We start from the raw sequence: 24696 nt of genomic DNA, 5'->3' as shown, positions 1-24696 counted from the left end.
AAAATTGCATTTTAATGTTAGAAAGTCTTGGCCTATTGCCCTAGTTCATGGAGGTCTTATAAGGAAGTGATTGTAGAGCAACTTGTGAACAAAAAGTGTTTTTAATACGATATTTTATTTGCATGAGGAATAATGATTTACGTTGAGGGAATGAGTCAGATATTATCCAAGCATTGAATTAAGCACATTCCCTGTCTAGAGCTGGGACTGTCTGAAAAAGAGTATGTAAATTTAGCCTAGTATCACGTAAGTGCTATGGGAATAATTGTAAATAATTGGATTATTAGTAAGGAATTGGGAGTGTGGGCAGATTTTTTCTGTGGTTGGAGTATTGGACTAAAAACAGCATAACTTTGGCAATCTAAATGAAGCACAGGACGAAAAGCACATGCTGCCGAATCGGAATGACATTTGAAAACCACGTTAATACAGCATTTACCTTCCAAAGCATTTTTAGATCCAATTCTGTTTCATCCAGATTAGGCCTCTCCCTCTGCAATCAGCCATTTTTGTTGAAAATTTGACTCTACAAATCCACTTATGTCCACTTACTAAGCTGCATGATCAAATGAGCTGGTTCTTCTCTTTGTCTGTAGTGATAAGGATCTAGTGTGGAAATGTGTTAAGTCCGTAGATTCTGTTACACATGCTCAAACTATTTGCCAGATATTTAGTGTATGTAGTAAAGATGGATCCCTATGGGCTCCAGAGATGCCTAATGAATATTGTCAGAATTAACAAGTGCTCTTTCTATTCCATGTGTTTCATATTGAAATGAGGGCAAAAAGTTGGTTGACCCTGGAAAAGTCTTAAGGGTTATTTTTTCTTCTGATGCAAACCTTCCAATGAGGAATTCATGTCTGAAGTCATGAATCAGTGTTAGATAGGACTGACTCAGATTTTCCTAGCGTTTTCTAGTGGACCTTGATTTTTTGCTGGTGTCACTCACAAAACACTGTATTTGCATGTACCTGGAATCTTTGCAATCCTCGTATGTAAGATAATTCCATGGAGTATCTTGGCAAAATGAAGAGGAAAAACAAATCCAAGCAGTGTTGAAAACTGCAAACTAAAATTCATGTTCCATTATGTTTTTTAAAGATTGAAAAATGGCATACCAACAAGAGTCTATTTGATTAAAGTATTTGCATTTGTCTCAGTAAGTCAAGAGGAAAATAGGAAATAAACCTAAATTTCCTTCCTCGTTACCTAATATGGAAGGTTTTATTTATTTTTTGAATGAAAGATTATGTTGCTGTGATCTTTCTAGTCTCAAATATAAGATGTATATAGTCATAAAAATCTTGATGGCTGTTGCATGAGATTAAATGATTGAATAATTTATGATATAACTTGATGGAAAATTATGCAGCAATTAAAGCCGTGTGTTAGAATAGTATTTACATGGGAAAATGCTTTCGGCAATGTTAAGTAAAAAAAACAGCAGGATTCAAAATTGAATATTTGATATAATTCCCATTTAGTGATAAAAAATAAAACACACATGTAAAATTATGTAGGATAATATAACTGATATGTTATCAGACTTTCTTTAAGTGCAATTACATGTGATTTTTATTTTCTTATTTATATGGTACTCCCTTTTCCTAATTGTCTGAAATAGTTATTTTCCAATCAGAGAGAGGGGTGGGATAGGGAGGGTGGGAGGGAGACGCAAGAGGGAGGAGATATGGGGATATATGTATAGGTATAGCTGATTCACTTTGTTTTAAAGCAGAAACTAACACACCATTGTAAAGCAATTATACTCGGATAAAGATGTTAAAAAAATTCTAATATGAAAGAAACCATCTATCAGAGAAGTATTTAATAAATGCCCCTAAGTACTATTTGGAAGAACTGAGCCAAAGAAAGAATGATGGCTACAGCATTTGACTTTGTTGAGGCAGTTACTGTGTTTAGGAGCGACTTGGTTGAACACCACCATGGTGCTGAGTGACTTTTTCTTTATTGACAGACTGAAATGAGGGCAGAGATTTTACTCAACAGCTCAAGCATTTAATTTTTGTATTCTTGTTTGAATACAGTAACTATGGAAGACGATAGCAGATTTTGAATAGATCTGGCATATTATGAAGAATATTAAAATACACTTAGAATTTGATAATATAAAAGTAAAATGCAATCAGCGTAAAAAAAATGCAGAGACAAAGTAAAAAGACAATAATAAACTAAAGAAGTATCAGGAGATAGGGCTGGAAAGTTGGGCCAGAGAATGTAGAGACACCAGGAGAGCAAAGGTCTAAGGTTGGTTTTCTGGAAAGATAATGCTGTTTGTGTTTCTGTACCGGTTACACAATTTTTGGCCTATTTGCATATTCTGTACTAGTATTTACTTAATATTTTTCTTTTTTTTGCGGTACGCGGGCCTCTCACTGTTGTGGCCTCTCCCGTTGCGGAGCACAGGCTCCGGACGCGCAGACTCAGTGGCCATGGCTCACGGGCCCAGCCGCTCCACGGCATGTGGGATCTTCCCAGACTGGGGCACGAACCCATGTCCCCTGCATCAGCAGGCGGACTCTCAACCACTGCGCCACCAGGGAGGCCCTATTTTTCTTTAAATTGAATTAAAAGGTTTTTTTTATTCATTCTCATCATAGCAAACATATCTATGAAATTATGAGTCTGTCAGGTTTGTACTTTTTAATAATAATTCAAATTGAAATTAATACATGACTATTAAAAGAAGACAATCTAAGGTCGTCTTGCATCCCATCATAGCACACTTTGGTAAGCACTGGCACGGAGAGAGGGAGATGTGGAGACGAGGACTTCACGTTTGGACCATTGTGTCCATCTCTCAAGTGCTGCCGTAATTTGGGCCTAATCCTCTTGCTGTGCTTGACTGGGTGAAGCTTTGTCTTTGGAATTTCTTGGAAGGCTCATCTTCCAGCACAGGCATTAGGGCAGTGCCATTGACCACAGGTGGCTGACTCATTCCAGCAAGGAAGAAGGGAGAGTGAGGAAGAACATTTAGTGACGGGGAGCAGATGGGATCGTAATTGCAACAGAGAGACAGGAGGAGGGGATACACAGGATAGTGGGACACAAGCTGGGAAGAGTCAGCTATTGCCCAAATGTTGTCATGGTTCAGCCTGTTCACTCTTGTGGGTGCTGTGATAAAGAGTTGTCCTTAGCGAATTGCATATCATGACTCATGAGGTACTTGGAGAAAGAAAGAAGAACATCAAAATGAAAGCATAGCCCGGTGGTTTCATTAGCACACCCAGTGATTTTCATAAACCTGTAGAATTCAGTGGTGAAAGGAACTCACCGGGGTCATTTAGTCCATCCCTAGACTCATAGGAAGCACTCTATCTGTGCACTTCCAGAAATGACACGAGGAAGCGTGCGGTGCTGGTGGTGGATAGGAGCCCACGAGTCTTGCCACGGCCCAGCCTCCCTTATCAGCCAAGGCCGCTGTAGAACAGAAAGGGTTATTATGGCCCAGATTTCTCCCACGGGGAGGCTGGGGACAGCTTGGCTTTGGTCCTCACTACATCTTAATCTTTCTTGTTTGCTGGCTGCCGAATCCAGATTGACTTTCTCCCTTTACAGAAAAAAAAAAAAAAAAAGGAGACAGATTTTGTACTGGTGAGACTACTTGGAAATGGAACTTCTCCTGTGGTCTTAGCTTATCCCTGTTTGCTTGAAGATGATCCTTTTGTCCAAGGGATACAGTGATTTCAGATCAGTGCCCTCACTCTTTAAATAACCTGATGTCTTTTGCATATCTAACTTTTCTGCTTGTTGTTTTTTGTTTTGAATGGGGTTGGTTTGTTTGTTTTTGGTTTGCTTGGTTTGTTGTATTTGAAATAAGGTGGACCCAATCCAAAAGAAACAAGTAACCATTTCCCTTTTTCAAGAAACTGCAGAGAAGAAGGTGCCATGACTTGCCTCGTTGCAAGTTTTGAAATTCTTTGCTTTCTCCAACCTAAATAATAATGGACTGTAAACTCTATGAGGGCAGGGATTTGGGATCTTTGAACCACTGAAGCACCTATATCAAGCATAGGGGCTGATTCATAATAGTCACTGATACAGTTTCTTAAGTGAATGAATGTGTAAATAATATGATTATGTCATGTTTGGATAGCATGTCACGGTTGTAAAGTATTTTCCATTAGCTCATCTGATCCTGACAACAGTATCTTCAAAGTGGATAGGAACTAGTGTTTTTATCCTCATTTCGTAGGTGAGGTAAATGGGGCTCAGAGGTGGAAGGGTCTGCCCAAGGCTTCACACGGAGTCAGTGATGTGCGGTTCTATTCCTGAAGACCATTTCGCAACTTGGGGTCCAGGAAGACAGGCCCAGCTGTTCTTCTGCATGATAGTTCCTGCTTTTCTGGACTTTCATGGAATTCTCCTTCTTTATTTTCAGATTACAGGACAGGCCCGTGTTTTACTGTGATCAGCAACCAGATGTGCCAGGGACAGCTCAGCGGGATTGTCTGTACAAAAACACTCTGCTGTGCCACGGTCGGCCGCGCCTGGGGCCACCCCTGTGAGATGTGCCCAGCCCAGCCCCACCCCTGTCGGCGCGGCTTCATTCCAAATATCCGCACAGGAGCTTGTCAAGGTAAACCCCGGGCCGATGGAGTTATTAATGGATTCATCTTATTTGCTCTGGAGAGCCATTCTCCAGTGAAGTTGGAGAGAATGGAAAAGCAGTGTCAGAGGCATAGCTTCACGATTTCGCTGACGGCATGATATCCAACTTAGGCATTAGGAGCGTGGCTCCGGAGACAGCAGCTGGTCCCCCTGGATTTTTCCTTGCCAGTGGTTTCCCCCTCCGTCCCCAAACGTGTTTCCCGGGGGTGGTATGATTCTGTTTAGAGCAATGCTGTATGTTAGAGCAATGCTGTGTACAAACACAAAGCAAAATTTGTGACTAAGGTAGTTTGTTTTTCTTAATTTTTTCCCCCTTCATTTGAAATTGCTGGAGTTCCTCTGTCTCATGGATTGTACTTAGTTGACCTGAGGAAAATTGTTCCTCTCTCCATTTTACATGCTACATTATGGAGTTTTTTCTGTTTTTTTTTTTTACAAGTCAGAAATAAATTAGGGTTTGTTTCACAGTTTTAAATATCCCCAGATGTTGCCTGCTTGCTTCTTCTCCTGCCTCCCATGGAAGCCCTTACTCTGTTTTTGGCTTTTACTCCTGTCCTTCCAGCTGTACAAATTCTTTTATTGTCTGGATGTCTGGCAGGAAATAGGAGGAAGTGAACAGAGGCAGCTCCACACTAAACTGATGGGACTGAAAACTCCCAGGCTGTATCTGTTTCCTTTAGACATCTTCAGTGCTTTTTTAGCAAGTTGCAGTGTTTAGAGAAAATTCAAGGTATGCTTTTCTGAGGCAAATAGATACTAGTTCGATTTTGTTCTGTATGGTAATTCTAAGGATAATATGCAATAAAGCAGAACTTGAGCTTAATCACCCAGTTCTGTGGATCTCCATTAAATTATACCTCAATAAATTTCGTATCTGATAAACACTGGTTGATCCTGGTCCCTGGCTTCTATGTACAACATGCAGCTCTTTTGTATGCCCTTGAATGTATCTTTCTGAACGTTAGGAGCAGCAAGAAGTCACTTTGAAATCCTAGAATTACAAAAGGGTAAATGGTACAATTTCATAAAATCAAGAGTAAGTTTTGTCCCCCTTTTTCTTTGGTGCCTTCTTATTTTTCTCATCCTTGGAAAGTCTCAAGGAGTTCTGAAAAATTCTTAGCCATGGTGTTTTGAAGTCAGCTAATACCCATGAACTCACAGAGAGTAACCAGAAAGCCAGATTTTGGGTACTCCACTGCCGCCTGTGAGTCCTAGTCAGAGGCTGAGGTGCTGAGAGAATTCAGGGGAAGAGATGAAGAGGGAGAGAGGGAAGAGCTGCTTCTCTTTAGCTTTGATATTCATTTCCTACAACCTGGACTTTTCCAGCATTTTCTTCCTGTTCCTTCCTGACTCTTCTTCAACATCCAATGGAAAAAAGAGTTTTTTTATATGAAGAAAATTTGTGAAAACCCATGGAATCAAAGTGGCAGTTATATTGCCACTGTGAGAATGAAATTCTTCATGTTTGGTTGGTTTTTTTCAGAGAAGGTCTGTTATCAGCTTGGGGTGCTCTCTCCTTGCTGGTGTTTTTAGTCTTTCGGCCACATGTGAGGGGCTGTGAGCAATGGGTTCAAAAAGGAACTTAGTCTGTCTTCAGCCTTGGAATGTATGACCAGTGGAGAAGTGCCCTCATGTATATTTCCTGTTGGCCAAAAATCATGATCAACAAGACTGTCTAGTTTTGCTTCTATGTCCAATTGTAATTTCAAATAACATTTTAATAAACATATTCAACATAGCAAGAATGGAAAATTCTGGTGTAAGACAAAATAGAGATCAGCTGTAAAACATAATCTAATTATACTCACATATTGTCGTTCATCTGTGAGCCAGGACATTTTATGTAAAACAGTAAGTGATACTTTTGTACCAAAGTATCAAAAGTGATACTTTTGGTTGTTAAATTAGTACCCCTTTTCCTGCATGGCAACTTGTTTCAAAAACACAGATTATTAGAGATTTTGCAGTTGGCAATTGCTCTCTCACTTCACACAATGAAGAGTAAAACGAAAGGGTACGATTTCTAAAGAATACCCAGAGGAAGAAAAGTTAGACTGCCTCCCTGGGGTTTCTTATTAAACCAGAATTTTGTGTGTTATGGATGAAGAGATGGAGAGAATACATGTACTTTTATAAACATCTTCCTAATGAGCCTGGAATGATTACTTTTGCTCCTGGGAGGTTAATATTTGGGGTTCCAGGTAGGACCATAGTTATTTCCTAGGTGCTGGGGACTCAGCAGTGAACAAAACAGACAAAGAACCTGCTCCCTGGAATCTTGTATTGAAAACATTTGATTCATAGAACAAAGCAAAGCAAACAGATATTTATTAGGTCAGCTAGTGATTGGTCCTATGGGGCAAAATGAGCAGAGTAAAGAAGGGTGGTGAGTGATGGGGGGCGAGGGGGGCGTTGCTATTAGACTGGCATTGGGAGGGTCCCCTGCTGCAGTGGAGCAGAGATCTGATGGGTAGGACAGGGTGAACCATGAGCTCTACAAAGAGTAGTCCAGGCAGGGGGCCATCACTGCAAAACCCTGAGGCAGGAGCGACCTTGTTGTATTTGAGGAATGGCAAGGAAACTATTGTGGATGGAGAGGAGTGAGAGAGGGTGGAGGATAGGAGATGAGTTCAGAGAGTAGAGGGGTCAGGTAGACTCCTCTAGGACTTAGCATGGCCTTAAGTGTTAAGCTGAGCTGGAACAGGATCCGACTTACCTTTAAAAATGTTCCCTCTGGCGGCTGCTCTGCTCTCACTTCTTGGCCTAATTTCCTGTGTTGTTTAATTTTTATCGTGCAAGACAATTCTCCAGAATCTATGTTGAACATTTTCCATCTCATTTGTGTAAAAGCATTAGCTGTCTCGTGTAGTCTGAGTGATCTCATTCAAATAAATTCTGTTTGAACTGAATCACTCCATACAACTCTTAAAGACAGTGTTATTATAGAAATGTGTTACGTTTTGATTGTAAGCATTTCTTGAATACCTCTAGTTATTACTGTCAATCATTTTATCATAGTATCCTTGTACTTTGCGGCATGCGTAATAAAACTCACAAAAGTTAGTACCAACATTCTCCTCTGCATGAGGGAAGATGGAAGGTAGGAAAATAAAGAATACTTGTGACTTCCAATAGAACACTATTGACCAAGTTATGTTACTCAGTTTATTTCGCATTATGTAATTGTGAGAAACAGTGTCTCTCATCATGTTCCAAATATTGTGATGGACAAATTGCTCATTGATATAAATGTGATAATATAATTGTGGGCAAACTATCATGTTTTCTTCTGCAATGAATTTCATATTAATCTCTCCTCCCCCACCCCCTGCCCCATCCCTTGCTTCTAAAATCTAACAGATGTGGATGAATGCCAGGCCATCCCTGGGCTCTGTCAAGGAGGAAATTGCATTAATACTGTTGGGTCTTTTGAGTGCAAATGCCCTGCTGGACACAAATTTAATGAAGTGTCACAAAAATGTGAAGGTAAGAAATATCATGCTTTGCAGTTCAGGGGTGGAGGGGCGGGCAAAACCCAAATCAGTGACAAGCTTTTTTGCAAATTGTTCCTAAATCCTTCTGTCTTTGTCATTCCTGTGAATGTGTACGTATAATATCCTTACCGGGAATAATATGCCTTTCTGCTATTGAACCAGAAAAAGCCTGCAGCTTTTTCCATTTTTATAGACCCAAAATAGGAGATCCATCTGAATCAAATTAAATATTAAAACATGAAATATTTTTGAACCAATATTTGGGTTAAGATGTTCAAGATACATGTTTTTGTATAGTTCTAGAGACACGAATTTAAATTTGATCATTACATATCATTCAGAATGACATATCTTCTGTTGTTTTTCTAGTCAAAATGTATGTTCGATTTTTTTTTTCCTTTGGAGAGATCTGTTAACCCTTATATTTATGCTCCTAGTACAAGTTTAGGATTTCCTTTTCTGCCTATCAAATGGAAACCTTTTAATGTTAATCAAACAGAAAAATAACTTGAGGTAAATTTATATATTTGCATTTAGTTTATAGATTGAGCTTCTAAAAATGTGTGTACAGAGAATGTGTTCCTATTCACCACTTCTGCTATTTGCCAAAAAGAGCCCTGGCTTCCAAGTGTAATAAATATTGGTTTCATGAGAGGGAAACATCCAGGAAGTAACTAGGCAGCATTGAATTCTTTTCTTTAGTGAGTTCATGTACCTTATATATGTAATGTCTGAAAATAATGTAACAGCATTCTTAAGGCAACATCTCTCATCAAGCTTAGCAGAGAAAACTTTTTCCTTCATTCTCAACTCATTGTCTTTGGGGTGATATAAGATTTCATTTAGATGCAAGCACTTTTGTTGAAAGCAGTTGCTGTTGTATCTATATTCCTAAACCCTAGCACTGAGGAATACTTCATTCTAAGTCATTTGTCAGGAATTGGCTCATTAATCTTCTTTGTTGATCTCCAGGGTATATCATACATGCAAAAGGCAGCTTTAAATCTGAATTACATTTAAGAAGTTTAACATCTACTTGCCCTGAAACTGAGTAACTGTGTTAAAATTATCTTTGTGGGTTAGAGTTGTTTTTAAGTTATTAATCATCCTATAATTTATAATGATATGTTCTTGAACATGTTATAAACAGTTGAGGTAGCTGTGAAAAATACTTAAGTTCTTTCCAAAGATGTAGGGCTTCTTAAGTTTCAATGAACAATAAAATTGACTCTCTATAGGCCAATGTAATTTAGAAGTTATACTGTGGATTAAGTTAGAAGTAGAGAATGTTGATACTGAAAGGGCAAAGAACTTCCCTGGTTTCACCCTTTTACGTTATATATTAAGGAACTGTCTTGGGTGTGTTAAGCACCCTGACCGAGGTCATCAGACAGTGCTAAAATGTACTTCCTTTTTTTAAATTAATTTTTATTGGAGTATAGTTGATTTACAATATTGTGTTAGTTTATGCTGTACAGCAAAGTGAATCAGTTATACATATACATATATCCACTCTTTTAGATTCTTTTCCCGTATAGGTCATTACAGAGTATTGAGTGGAGTTCCCTGTGCTATACAGTAGGTCCCTATTAGTTATCTATTTTATATATAGTAGTACATATATGTCAATCCCAATCTCCCAATTTATCCCTCCCCCCTTCCCCCTTGGTAACCATATTTGTTTTCTGCATCTGTGACTCTATTTCCATTTTGTAAATAAGCTCATTTGTATCCTTTTTTAGGTTCCACATGTAAGCAATATCATACGACATAAAATTTACTTCTTTTGATTCACACTCTGGTGCTTGTTGTACCATATTATATTGTCTGCTTTCCCGGATGCAAGCCATTACCTCTACTTTAATAACTCTATATTTTGAAATATTTAAAATATTATGGTATAGATTTCCAGGTATTATCATATATATCTTTTATGACATTAATGAGCTCTTAAGGTTTATTGCATGTAAAATCCACATCAACAATGGGTCATTTTTAGGCTTTCTCAGCTTACTGTATTCAGTTTCAAGAGATGTAGTCAGCTTCAAGATTTAGGGCAATATACTTCCTATGGCTTGTCCAGTCTGTGTTGTGTTTTCTGGAATTATGATAGCTTCTAGTTTCAACTAGAGTTGTTTTCCTGTGACACTTTCTTTCACTCAGACCAGTCAATGAACATCAGTCAGGATTTCTCACCTTCTCTCGTTGTGAACTAGATAGAAGATGCACAGAATTAATGCTCGGACTGAAAGAAAAGTGATTCAAAATCCTTTTATTAGTGCTAAGAAACCTATTATAGTAGTGTGACCAATGGACCAGAAATTCAGGCTGAAAATTACTTAATCCTTTTCCACAATTTTTTTTTTTTCCGGCTACATATTGAAGTCAGTAGCAAGATAAAAACAGAATACTTTTGGCTAGACCTCTTTTTTTTTTTCTCTTTCCCATCTCCTGTTATATTAAATTCAGATGATGGGTTTTTCCCCTTCCCTTTAATTTTTCTATGCAAAGTTGATATTGGAAGAGAATGTCCTGTTATAGTACTGCATTTATTCTGGCCTGGAGACTGGTTTGGGCATTGTTGCCCTGCCTTACTCTGGTAGGAAAGCAGTCGGAAAGTCCCCCGAGAATGCTTGGTGAGTGGGTCCCCTCCTTCGACTTCCTGGCCCTTCTCCAGTTCCACCACCGCACCATGGGAATGGCATGACTTTGGGCCTGGGGTGATCTCCAGGCGGTCAATAGAAGGAATTCCAGAAAATCTGACCCCCACCACAGAGAAGATCAAGAGCCCATGTATGCCCTAGGAGGGTGGTCAGGCCACGGTGGGGTTCTGTGCCCTTGTGAAAGTGGTTCTGGCGCCCTTGCCGTTACTTTGAGTGGCTTTATTTTTAACTTGAAATAGACTATTTTATTTTGTTTGGTGATTTACAACTGTTTTGAAATTTTTATTAGAGTATAGTTGCTTTACAGTGTTGTGTTAGTTTCTGCTGTACAGCAAAGTGAATCAGCTATGCATATACATATATCCCCTCTTTTTTAGATTTCCTTCTCATTTAGGTCACCACAGAGCCTTGAGTAGAGTTCCCTGTGCTGTACAGTAGGTTCTTATTAGTCGTCTATGTATACAGAGCAGTGTATATATGTCAATCCCAATCTCCCAATTCATTGAGTGGCCTTTTAAATGTATCTTCCTCTTGACTTGGAGAGGAAGGAACTGGGTACCTGGAAGCCCAGCATAATTTTTAAAAATTCAATCAAAAATTGGTTTCAGCCAATTTACAAGATGCTTACCTTCATGCCGTCAGTGATGGTGAAAGCAGCTTTGTGTGAGATCTTCCTTTTGCAGAATTCTCCCTTACTTCTTAAAATGTCCCCCTTTTCCCAAAACTTTTTGAAAATATCATGTACCTAGTTTTATATAAACACATGCAATTTAGGTACCTTTGAAATGTAAATTAGCGAGCTGAAGCGATTAAATAAAAATTATTAAATTTTCATAAATTTAAGAAGAAAAAGATTGAGATTTATAGTTGTGACTTGAGAAAAAGGGAAGCAGAGTTCACGCCCGCCTTCGTTGTTGATTTTCCCAGTGACTCTGGAGTGTGCCCCCTGGAAGAACACACGAGCCTTTTCTTTTTGGAAACCAAGTCCATATTTGCGTAGGTTACTGTGGAAGGAAATTAACAAATAAAACGCGTAATTAAAGGATTACGTTTTATTTCTGGAAGAAGTCCCTTGGATTCCTAATTAACCACTAATATTTTGGGATTTAGATTAACACCAGCCCAGCCTTTGGCAATTACAATACTGTGTGATGCAAAGGACTTTTTAAAAATGTAACTCTTAAATCTAATCTCTCCCTCCTATGTAAGCCAAAAAACTTTAAGACTTCCCTTTTCTAAAATAATGGCCTATTTATCTGATGGCTACTTGCTATCAGGGACTCTTATCCTGCCAGACACCAAGGAGAATTCCTGGGGCTCCTTAACCCATCGCTGTCTTGGGGCTCCATCCTCTGCAGGTTTGGTGCAGGCCCTGATTCACTGTTCAAGGTCACCGGCTCCTATCCAACTGCTGAACAGAATCTCTGTGGTATAGGCACAAGAGCCCTGGGAATCAGGTAGACCTGGGCCGAATCCTGGCAATGTCCCTCATCCTCTGTGTGATCTTGGATAAGTCAGTTACCAGCTCTGAGTTACATCAACTTTCAAATGAGGAGACTGAACACGAATATATCTGGGAGTTCTTTCCAGTTCTGCAATCAGGCCTCCATCTCCACATTTCTCACTGTTTCTCAGTCGGGATCGGACAGCTGGGGCTACATGAATAAGAAACCATGCAAACTGGCATGCGTGGTGTGACTATAAACTGGTAATAAGGCTGATTTTTTTTCAACCTGACTTGAAGTATCAGCTTGTTTGTTTTTTAGTCACATATTTTACATTGGATTTCAGGTGTCTAATAAAGCAATAAGAATAGTCTCACAGGCTCGGTGGCATTTATAATTATTAGTATCACATATTGCTTTTTAACAGCTGCCACAGGTTTCAGTTGATTTTTTTCTCACTTTGTTAGCGATCTAGACAGTCAGGTTAACTGGTTTCCCCCGTCTCTCAGTCATGTCAACATCCATGATCTTGGATGGAGCTCCTGGAGAGCTGGGTGTCCCAGGGATGCCTGTTCCAGAACTGGGACCCAGCTCTATCCCATCGGCCCTCCACAGTCCTTCCTCCCCTCCCGCTAGAGGAGCCCCAGGTTAGGGAAGAGGCCAAGGGATGGGAAGAATGCCTGGAGAGAGCAGATGAGACAGAGGGACAAGAAGGAAGAAGAAGAACAAAGGACAGGGCAGCAAATCAGGAGGGAAGGGACCTACCATTTGTGTATCTTCTTAGGTCCACAGCAAGAAGCCAGTGAGGCCATGGCCATAGCTACTGCCAGCAGCTCTGTCCTGCCCCAAGGAAACAGGGGGAAGTGTTCAGAGCACAAAAGTAGCTCTTCCCAGCCAAGTTCTACTCCCCACCAGGCTCCTCAAACGGATTTACTTTGACAGTGGCATTTGATACAGACTGACTTACAGAAACGCTGAGAAATCCACTGATCTCAAATTCTCTCCTGTGTAGGATCCCTGACATTCTAGTAAAAGGTGACAAACACAGTGTGCTAAGAGCCTGGAAAAATAATAGATTAGTATGAATGAGTTTCAGAGTGTAAGTGATTTTGTGATTGAAATGCTTTATTCCAGACTTTTATTGTCAGGGACTCCCACCATGGCCTGCTCGTGCAATCAGAACTCACTTCCCTTGCTAGGAAGTGATGGGACTGAGAAGCAGGGTGGTTCAGGAAACTAGAAAGGCCCTAGACATGGAAAGGGAAAGGGTGTGTCACTGAGGAGAGGACATTGAAGGGGCCATTTAATAAGTTCCTTCAAATTGAACAATTTGGCCTGGTGCTTTTAGCTTTATCTGTGTGACAAGTAGGGACGTACACTCTACGTTGTGTTTCCTGACCTGCTGACCTTTGAAGGTGTGCACCCTGAGTGGAAGCCCTGCCCCTTCCTCCTGCCCAGCCTGTGGCGGTTGAAGACTTGGATTTAACATCACTTTATACACGAACCTCTTTGCTCTTGTTTCAGGTTTTACATGTGCCAGTTTTCTGAAGGCCTCGGTGGAATGCAAGAGCTGTGCCTAGGCACCAGAATTATAGAAATCAGGTTCTATGATCGTAGCTACAGTGTGAGGGTTAGATGAGTTGACACCCATAAAGCATTTAGACAATGCCTGGCACTCAGTACATATTAATTCTTCTTCTTCTCCTTATCCTCAGTAAAGGGTCCAAATCTAACATAGCCAGCATGTGAAAGAAGATGTTTCCTCCACCCTGCCCAAGTTAATCCTTGTTTTTATTTTTTTTTAATTAATTATTTTTGGCTGTGTTGGGTCTTTGTTGTTACGTGCGGGATTTCGCTAGTTGCGGCGAGCAGGGGCTACTCTTCGTGGTGGTGTGCGTGCTTCTCCTTGTGGTGGCTTCTCTTGTTGCGGAGCACGGGCTCTATGTGCACAGGCTTCAGTAGTTGTGGCTCGCAGGCTTAGTTGCTCCGCGGCATGTGGGATCTTCCCGGACCAGGGCACCAACCCCGTGTCCCCTGCATTGGCAGGCGGATTCTTAACCACTGCGCCACCAGGGAAGTCCCAGATTCTTGTTTTTAAATAACTTTTTTTCTGATATATGCTGTCACTTAAATAACCTCTTTGGATATTGATGTCTACTAAGTGTCCTTAAAAAGGATGACAGCAGTCATGTATACAAACAAGTAGAAAAATGTTTCTTTCCGTGGACTCTGTCTGCTCACATGATTTTTGATAGGCATCATGTGACTTAGACATTAATTTTTAGGGACATTTTGAGGAAGGTGCATTTGTGTTAATACCTTTGTGTTATGGTTATAACCTCCTCTCTCGTTAGATGAGGTTGTCAGATCCTCTAGGCTCTTTGCTATACTTGTTTGGCTTTTTGTTGGTTTTAGGTAGTAGTGTGGCTGGTAAATACAGAAGGATCAATGTTAAAGAACTGCCTTAAAATGAGCCTTGAGAGTATGGTTAGATTAAGTTCTAGACCCTTAGGCTCTGTCCTTGGCTGTTTCTCTGCCTGACTTCCACTGACTCCACAGTGACGTTTGTATCTGTCGGAGTAGAATATGCACCCTTCCCTTATACAACTTCACAAGGATGATCTGTCTGGGTTAGCACTGACCCCAACGTAAGCAGTGACATATTGCTTGGGTTAGCCTCTAGCCTAGCCTAGAAGAATGGGGGTTTTGCTTTTAAAAAGGTTAAACTGCATAGAAACAGTGTCACTGCTGTCTTTTTGACTAACAGGGTGAACTTGAGTCAGAAGACACTTGAACTCTATTTTGGTCCACTTAGAACTCTATTTTGTTTTACCAGTGAAGAGCAGTACTTTAACTAGAGAAGAAAAGTTCTTATTTTTAAACTACCCACACTGGCAGTCTGGCCATTGCAACGGTTCCAGGAGGCTTGGGTCAGACCATCCCTCTCCCTAGGTCAGCGCAGAAAGCACCACTTGTCTTAGGGAAGAGGCCACGTAGATACCTTGGGCCCTGAGTTCACGTTTAACCTAAGCAGGACATTCTCAGTTTCTTCTCTCCCCATACTGGTGCCACATCTGTCGACAACGGCCAGTGTCTGTTTGTGGCTCTTGAAAAGCTCTCCTTGAAGGAAATGGTCTGATTTGTCTAAGTGACTTTGACTGCTTCCTTAAGGAGACCCAGTGGCCTCAGGCCCTGAGGACTAACCACAACTCTGACCTCAGCCGACCCCACAGGGAATTGGGGAATTGGAGTGGTTTTCAGAGTTGTACCCTTTGGGGCGAGATGACCAGACCATTGTCCTTCCTCCACAATCAGTCGGTGGATGTGGGCGCCTGGGAAGGTTGTAACCCCGGGTGAGGTTGCTCAGCCTGCTCAAGGGGTCCCTGAAGGAGCTGAGAGCTGGAGGCCATCTCCTGACAGCACTCCCAGATCTGGGACAACAAGTCATTTCCTGACAGAGGATTTGGATGAAGCATCTCAGCATCCACCACAATTCACTCTCTGAACCCAGAGAAAACCATTGTAGTGGCAGTTTGGGAGCCCCTGAGAATACCAAGTTAGCCACGTCTTGGTCAGCAGTCAGACCACGTGGTCTCCTCTGTAGGATTTCAGTATCTGTGGAAAATCAGATCAAAAACAAATGCAGGAAGTGATGCAGAATATACAGTGGCTAGAAAGGGAGCTTAACTCGATGCGCAAAACACGAAGAGAAAAGGGAAAACAAAATTTTAAACAAAATATTTGGAATATTAGCATGCTGTAGGGACTTGAAACAACAGTACCGTTTTAGATTTTAAAGGCAGAATTTATTTCATTTTGCTCTAATCTTTCAAATTTGGTAAATTCCTTGGGTAAACCTGTCTTGAGAGAAGAAACACCCATTCTTTGAATTAACTATTTTATAGGCAGCTTTTATTCTCTAAAGATTGCTGTTTCTGGGAACATGATTTGATGAGTGTTACCTCTGAATTCTTGTAATGATGAACGGTTTTATACTGTGTTCTACAAATACTGAAACTATTCTTTTCATTCCAGATATTGATGAATGCAGCACTATTCCTGGAATCTGTGACGGGGGCGAATGTACAAACACAGTCAGCAGTTACTTTTGCAAATGTCCCCCCGGTTTTTACACCTCTCCCGATGGTACCAGATGCATAGGTAGGTGTCATTATAAACATCATGCACAGTTTATGTAAATCAGTTCCATAATAGACATCATTCTAAGGGAGACAAAATTTGTTAAGGGAGACATATAATTTCTCACTTGAGGTAAAATGTGCTTTTATGGAAGTCTGTTAAATAGTTGACCACCCTCTTGAAGAACAGAGGCAACTGTGGTCTTGTTTTGGGATTTTTGCCTCCCATAAAGAGATGATCCAGGAGACCCTACAGATAAACTCAGTCTAAAATTAACTTTGCAGTTATGTGACCGTCAGACCTTGAAGCCATCTTTGACTCTTCTCTCTCTTCACCTCCACCTTCAGTCATTTCCCAGGACCTATGTTAATTTAGATCTGAAATTTTGCAATAATCTTTTAATTGCTCTCCCTGCTTCCTGGCTTCCCTACATTCCGTCTTGTCAGATTTATCTTCCTAAAATGGTGCTTTGATTAAATAACTCTCTTGCTCAAAAACCTCTGGTAGTTTTCCATTAGGATTTGGAAATTAGTGGTTTTCAGTCTATATCCCATGGAATCTTCAGGTGCTGCAAAGCCCTCTAGGGATGCTAGGGTTGGAGAGGGGGACAGGGCAAAGGGGGAGGCTGAGTGGAAAGGGTTCCTGCCTTCCCCTCCCGCTTCATACACACACGCCAGGCAATTTTGCTTTTATCTGGGTGGGTGTTAGGCTTACATCTGGGTGGGTGTTAGGCTATCCATATTTTGCTATTACAAAATAGCAATTAAATAAGTGGTTCTGTTGTTCAAAAATATAGATCTGACAATAGCTGGATTTAATGGTTGCTAAGAGTTCCTTCAAAGTCCAGTATTCTAGAATAAAGTTCAAGTTCAAAAATGGACAGCCCGTTAGAGAAGGAGCTTCACTCTGTGACCCCTCCCAACCTTGCTGACTTAGCACAGTCACTGCTTCTCACCCCCAAAGAGGCCATTCACAGCAATTGCTTCATTCATGTTGCACCACTCAGAACACGTTCCCCAGTGCAAGCCTCCTTTCACACTCTTACTCAGGTTCTCTATCTTTGAAGTTGTCCCAGATCTGCTTACCTGAAAGCAGTTTCACCCCCGAACCTAAGGATATCTTATTAGAAATGGTTTTATAGGGAAATTCTGTGTTTCTGTATGTTTTTGTCTCCCTAATTAAGTTGTAATTCTCCTTAGAGAACAATAACTGCTAGCCTTATATTCCTGGTGGTTCTCAGCACAATTCCTTGCATGTAGTAGGCACTCAGTAAGCATGTGTTGACTATCAAAATAACTAATCCCTTATTAATAGGGCCAAGCTGAGGAGCCTATGGCAGAAGGCCTCAGAGGAAAGTGAAGGCTATCTTTTGATGTTTGTTTCTGGCCCATAGTTTCAAAGACACGCAGCTTCACATCCTCACCACAGGCCATGAATTTTAGACCAAAACAGAATTGCACTTGAAATTCTGAATTCCTTTTTAGTTAGTCACACATAATAAAAGCTGAGGGCAGTCTCTCCGTTGACATTTGAATAAGTACAACTCATGAGGGAAACATATCTGGACTTTTCCTTAGAAGCAATGGTTGGTGGCGCCCAGATTGCCTGATTTTCCAGAATCTATCCATAGATCTTGGAACTGCAGTGAAAGGATGGCAAGTGCAGTTCATGTAGCTCCTTTTTCTCCCCAAACTGTCCCAATTAACACATGACCTCCAGTGGATATGCCTAGCAGAAGTCCTTTCCTGGCCAGATAATAGGTAGATTTTTTTTTTTAACCTTGAGAGAGAGCCCCAAACAGCATTAAAATGATTAATCCTTTTAACACATTTACATATCAGAAAGTTGACACTTTTAAAGTTCTTTCCTTTTTACCTAATATACCCACGCTAACTTTTTACAAAAGAAGGGAACTAAGATTCCTGGGTCACCTCCTCGGTGTGAGGTATTTTATGGAAATTATCTGACTTCAGGTTCAAAACAGTACTGTAGATGGGAAGAAGCTGAGGTTTGGGAAGTTTAGATAAATAATTTGCTCCAGTTGTTTAAGCAGTTAATAAGTGAGGGAGCTGGGATTCCAACTTGGGCTGAGTCTACAGTCCGGACTCCGCCCATTGCTTCCTCCCAGTGACCATCGTTTGCTTGCCATACCCCTAGGCAAGCACTGTTCCTCCTTCCTTGGAACTTTATGAGACCCATAATTAGCAACTTACATAAAGTGATCCCAATGACATTTCTGCCTTCCCTACTGCCTGCCATGGTAAACCACAGAGACCCCCAAAATTATCCCCAGTGGCAAGAAAACATGTATAGTCTCCAACTTTTAAACAAATCCAAGGTTTGTTGGCAAGTTGGTTATTTGGAATTAGTGAATCTAACCAATAGGAAACCCCACGTGTAGATAGTGGTATGTGGTATCTTCCTTATACATCTCTTTTAACCATGATATTCAAACTGTTACCTTCTGTTACCGCATTCTGCGACTCTCAGATCTCACCAGTTCTAACACTGCCTTTGTCGTGTAAGTGCTGGTAGAATTATTGCACTTTATTTTTGGTTTTGTGATCTTCGTTTGGTGCTTTATAATACTTTGTGTAAGGCTGTCTTTTCATATTAGTGTGTTCTGTCTCATCCATTCCCAGGACTCTTAGAGATGTCTGGTACCTAGATTGGGCCTCACAGCTCCTAGCTGCTGGTTGGCCAGCACAATGTTAGTGATCGGTTAGGGGAGAGCTGCTGACAGGCTAGGATGACCTGCAAACACCTACTGATATTTAATCCATCATATATTTGTTTTGATGTGATGTGATTTCTGGGTCCTGAGAGTAAGGCCAAGTGATTCAGAAGTGGAGAAAGGAAGAAAGTTTCTTACTCCTTTTCTGCCAGATGTCTTGGTCAGGGCAGATTTAAAATAGATGAAGGTGTCTAAGGTTTCTCCAACCTTCATTTATCTCCTCTAAGTCGTACTTCAGCTCCCATGCTTCTCCCTCAGCTCCCATGCTCCTCACTTCAGCTCCCATGCTTCTCCCTCAGCTCCCATAGATCTTCAGATTACTTTAAAGCCACCCCTTACCCTCTATGCAAAGCGATCCAGCACCAGATGATTTCCTTTCCACTTCCTTTGGCACTACCATCTGATGACATGGAAGACTTCAGGCTGGCATGACCAAGGGTCAATTCCCCTGAATGGTTCCTGCTTTTCACGACTCCTCCCACTGGTTTTCTTTACAATTATAAGTTGTGTAAATGTGTGTATTCTTAACAAAAGCTCTCCTGCAAAAAAAAAAAAAAATTGTAAAATGATTATTGTATATGCAGGTGCCAGTTATAAATCAGGAACTGCCAGCAGCCCAAATGTGGCTGGTAATTCTTCCAGTCCCACCACTCACCATTTTGTTCCAGAGTCTCCGACCCATTGATTTATCATATAAGTCAGCCAGCTGGGCAGTAAAATAATGTCATAGATAATTTGCAAAATAATAGATATAAGCCCATTAGGAGCTTGCTGTTGGCAGCTGTGGGTCCCAGTTTTGCTCTGAAAGATGGCCCACACTGAAAATTGTACATACAAATTTTGGTCAAGTGTTTATACTGGGTTTTGACCACCAGATTCATTTGAAGCTGGGATATAAGCCAGTTTTGAACATCGCTTCCCATTCTTTTTTTTTTTTTTTTTTTTTTTTTTTTTGGTACGTGGGCCTCTCACTGCTGTGGCCTCTCCCGCTGCACAGCACAGGCTCCGGACGCGCAGGCCCAGCGGCCATGGCTCACGGGCCCAGCCGCTCCGCGGCACGTGAGATCCTCCCGGACCGGGGCACGAACCCATGTCCCCTGCATCGGCAGGCAGACTCTCAACCACTTCACCACCAGGGAAGCCCCCTCTTCCCATTCTTAACGGCCTTTGGTTTCCATGCCCCAATATTAATCCTGGGGTATATGAAGTATTAGTGTCTTTAAGGCAAAGCAAATTAGGAAGCAGGAAGTTCTATTTCTCCCCCTTGTGCACAGGGGAGGTGCCACCCATGTCTCCACAGAGCATTCTTTGTGTGCACTCCCCTCTCCAGCCATTTACCCTGGACCAGGCTGGAGTAAAACTTGTTCTGCCTCTTTGCTGAGGCTATTAGTCTGACCAGAGGTGCAGGAACTGGGACCACAGAAAATTTCTGGAAAGCACACTTACACTTGCTAGTGGTTTAAAGTACTTTTTAGAAATAATCTCGTATCCTTTAAAGCTGACCCGTAATTTTCTTTTATGGTTTGTCTAGGTTTGATGTAGCCATCTTCACTCGACATTAACAATTGAAATGTTTCTAAGTCAGCCTTGGTATTTTCATTTTATTTCATTTTATTAATTTATTGCAACCTTCAAGATGTTAAGGCTTTGTGTGTTTGAGAATGATGTAGGTGAAAACAATGATAGGGATGACCCTCTCTGATCAAATGATGGTTAATATGCAGACTTACAGGAACCATGAGGACAGATTTTTGACTACAAACAAATTCTTCACCTTACAAAAGGATTTCCCAGTTATATTCCTTCACATGACAAGCATATTCAAAATACTAGTTACATTTCAAAACTTATTTTATAGGAACTGTACAGAAATGCATTTTACTTAAAGAGAGATACACCCGTAACATATGATAGTTAGATCAAGGGTTTCTGCACTTGGCTACCTACCTCCTCTATTCCACCACATGACCTCAAAGGCTCATGAAGCAGTTAGGTTTCTCCTTTGTCATGGGCTCTTTTCTGGTAACCCAGAGGTGTACGTCAGTGTGTCAATGTTGTCACGTCAGTCAGACATGATGTAACTCAATAAAAGTGATATATAGAAATGTCTTCCCCTGTTGCTTTGAGAAGATACCGTTCTGCCACAAAAACAAAGTTCCTTCAAGAAGTATTGTATCCTATAGCACTAAGAACTTGCAATCATGTACATTTTGAACTTGTAAATAATTAGTGCCTTATCAAATCTGTTAGGGCCCCAGGACAAAAGGAAACCTCGCTTAACGAGCAGTGGATCTGACTGCAAAATGGCTCGTTCCTTTAAAAAAAAAAATATCTCACACGTCTGACTCACGGTTTCAGACTGAAAAATAAGAAAGTTCTTTTAGAGATGTAACCTACAGTGCAGACTTCATGTTGTTTTAAAATAGATTTATATCAATATTTGTCTAAAGTGGCTCAAATTAAGTCATTTGAAACCAAGGACAACACAGTCTCCCTTCAGTATAGAGACATGTCTCTATACCTAATAAACCATCACCGCCAGTGATTTTCTTCTTCTCTCTTTTCCTATAACCCATATGGTTGTAATCATTTGTTCCCACCTTGGGGATGGAATGTGGGACTTGGGTCAAGTGTACCAGCTCACAGGGGCAAAAGGTGTGAGATGGAGGGATCTCTGACTGAGCGCTCACAGCTTACCTTCTAGGGCTGAGTGTCAGCTCATCCTGCCCGAGCCCCACTGGGAAATGTGGAGGTGCTGGGGCAAAAGAGAGTCGTTTTACGTTTGATCTCAGTGATGTGTATGGGGGTTTCTTTGTCCTCCCAGATGTTCGCCCAGGATACTGTTACACGGCTCTGGCAAACGGGCGCTGTTCTAACCAGCTGCCGCAGTCTATCACCAAGATGCAGTGCTGCTGTGACGTCGGCCGGTGCTGGTCTCCGGGGGTCACTGTCGCCCCCGAAATGTGTCCCATCAGAGCAACGGGTAAGAGCCCTTCCATTTATCCACAGAGTATCTCTGCTCAACCCCCTGCGAGCCCAGGGGCAATGTATGTGCTGCAGATTTAGTGGAAACCGGGGTAAGTGAATAACATTCCAGAAAATAAAAGAGATGGCCTTCAGGGAAACTTCCCCAGGTAATGAACAGGGGAAATACAGAGGTCCATACAAATGACACTGTTCGCAGGTACCGTATCTTACTTAGCTTGCGTATTAACACTGGGTAGCAACCTGACCAGTCAGAAGAACTGGTTCCTTCCTAGTCTCCTGTATTTCTTTTGTATCCTCAAAAGCTCAGCAGAATAAAACTCAACTCCCTCAGAGCCTTTCAGGTGAGTTATTCGGGATACACATTTCCTCCTTCCCTAACGTTTGACACTCTCCTCTTCTTGGTTGCCAAGTCCTGTTGATGTTTTTTTTCTTTCCAATTTCTCTTTGCTGTCATATTCATTTCCACATAAAGCTCATTTTCTCTCATCTGCACTATTGCAGAAGCCTCCTAACTGGTCTTTGTGAAATCCACAGCTGCCACGTAACATTTCCCAAAGCCTAACTCATCTGAAATTCAGTTTTAAAAAATTGTGTCTGGGGAAAAAGTAGAGAAAGGTGTCCAGAAAATTTTTCGCAGGATGAACTCAGGCAATATCCAGTGGTCCAAGTCACTCCATTTCTTGAAAATAAAATTTTACTACTTAGCAGGGCATTTAGAGTCCCTAAATCTGATTCCCGTTCATCTTTTGATTCTTGTTCTTTATAGAAGCTTTATTTTCTAATTAAATGATGCAATCCAGCTTTCCTTGAACCCAGTCTGAGCACTTCTAAACTCAAATATTCTTTTTTCTCCAAACTTCTCCCCAGTTCAGGTCCTTACTCCCTACTCCCCACCCCTGCTACCTCTGCCTGTTATACACCCTCTTGTTGGTTGAGATTCCTCTCAGATAGGACCTAATCCCTGCACATCCCAAGACCACCACTGCTGAAAATGCTCAGTGCTCTAGGTTTGTACTGTTGCTGTGACACAGATCCCATCTGCTCAGGTCTGTGCCTGTGTGTGTTCATATATAGCTTTTTTACTAGTTACTAAATCTCACTAGGGGGTTTCAGTCATCATTATAGTGCCTTATTCCTTCTAATTTTTTAACGCTTCTCTGGTACTTAGCGAGAACTTGCTGATGGGAGGCATTCACGTAGAGTGTACAACTTACTAGGTGACGTCTTCCCCACCAGTTCTAAGTAAAAATTGGGGTAATAACTTCTTCTCAATCTGGTTCCTGAAAAGTATGTTTAAATCAGGAAATTTTAGGGGAGAAAATCAGGATGCGGATGGATGATTGTAGAGCTAATGAAATACTTCAGAGTGTGCTACTCACAGAATATGAATGCCCCATTATCATGGGTTATAGACCTGCTCACGGATGTTATTTTTAAATTTCTGTTTATTACTGAGAATTATGTGTGTGGACTAAAGAAGCAAGAAAATCTTTCAATAAATTTTAACATATAACAGGTCATATATTTTGCCATATATTTTGACTGTCTCTGGCCTAAAAATACAAGGCACCCTTCTTAGTTCACTAGGGGGACCATTTAGTAGGTCACTGTTTAGAAGCACATGACTTTCTACTAAGACCTACTGCTTGGATACCAGGAGAATCACTTTTTAAATGTATATGTGAACTTAGGAATCAGCAGCATTGATGTGGATTCTTTCCTGTGTTGAGACCTTGAATAGAAGAGGGAGGACTAGAGTAGGCTTAGTTGCTGAAGACCTACTTTGGGACTCGTGGAGCAGAAGGCCCGGTCCCCCTATGTAACTTTGCAGGGAGCTGCTCTCCAAAAGGGTACCACTGAAAGATGCACAACCCTGAGACAGGCCCAGAGCAGAGCAGATGGATAGAGCAAACTAATTTGCAGGTAGGTGTGTTTGTTTGTTCAAATGTTCCAGTACCAGTACTACAGAGCTCTGGGTTCTTAACTTATGGAGAGTGATGACATAGGAAGAATTATTTCAGATTGGTCAGCTTTTCACTTTAAAAAAAAATCAGTATCATCTCCGGGTTAAATGGAGATAGGAAAGTTGGACATCAGTTGAACAAAATCAGCCCCAGGTTGCTGATTCTGAATGTAAAGGGGCTCAACGGAAAGTTATTAAGCCGAAGAAAGTAGGAAAAAGTACAGAACCCAGCCCGATACACTTTCATGGAGAGGTTGAGATGAATTTAATGGCATGCTTAAAATAATATACCCACCTAGTTAGCAGAAATGCTGATAAGCGATCCAACTTCTTTTATAGAAATCCTAAAAGACTAAAAAAGAAAAAAGGTTGATTGGTGCTTGGAAGCTAATAAGTACAAATGCCATTCAATTAAATCCAATATAGTTAATAAATTCCTCTTCTGTGCAGTCTTCCAGGTGAGGGTGAGAGTGGGATTTCGTCATGAGTTAGACACGATCCTTGACTTCAGAGACTGCACAGTCTTAGTGGTAGAGAGTTGGTAGAAAGCAGGTAGCCAGGAAATGTTGGGCATGGCACGTCCAGGTGATAATTCTATAAGGAAGATCACTGTGGTTTGACAACAGGGATTGTAGCA

The 24696-nt window shown here is 41.1% G+C and overlaps 1 protein-coding gene across 1 annotated transcript in view; it reads left to right on the top strand.

Annotated features, from left to right (window-relative positions):
- FBN1 (fibrillin 1) overlaps positions 1–24696 on the top strand; it is a 253476-nt gene that overhangs the window by 109592 nt on the left and 119188 nt on the right. Inside the window, exons 6-9 of the mRNA XM_060149482.1 lie at positions 4403–4600; positions 7993–8118; positions 16270–16395; positions 21933–22091. Of these exons, the coding sequence (XP_060005465.1) occupies positions 4403–4600; positions 7993–8118; positions 16270–16395; positions 21933–22091 (609 nt within the window). The remainder of the gene's footprint in view (positions 1–4402; positions 4601–7992; positions 8119–16269; positions 16396–21932; positions 22092–24696) is intronic.

Source organism: Lagenorhynchus albirostris, chromosome 1 (genome assembly GCF_949774975.1).
Source record: "Lagenorhynchus albirostris chromosome 1, mLagAlb1.1, whole genome shotgun sequence".
Lineage (NCBI taxonomy): Eukaryota > Metazoa > Chordata > Mammalia > Artiodactyla > Delphinidae > Lagenorhynchus > Lagenorhynchus albirostris.
The sequence above is the reverse complement of the archived record's forward strand: the minus strand, read 5'-3'. Positions and strand labels throughout refer to the sequence as shown.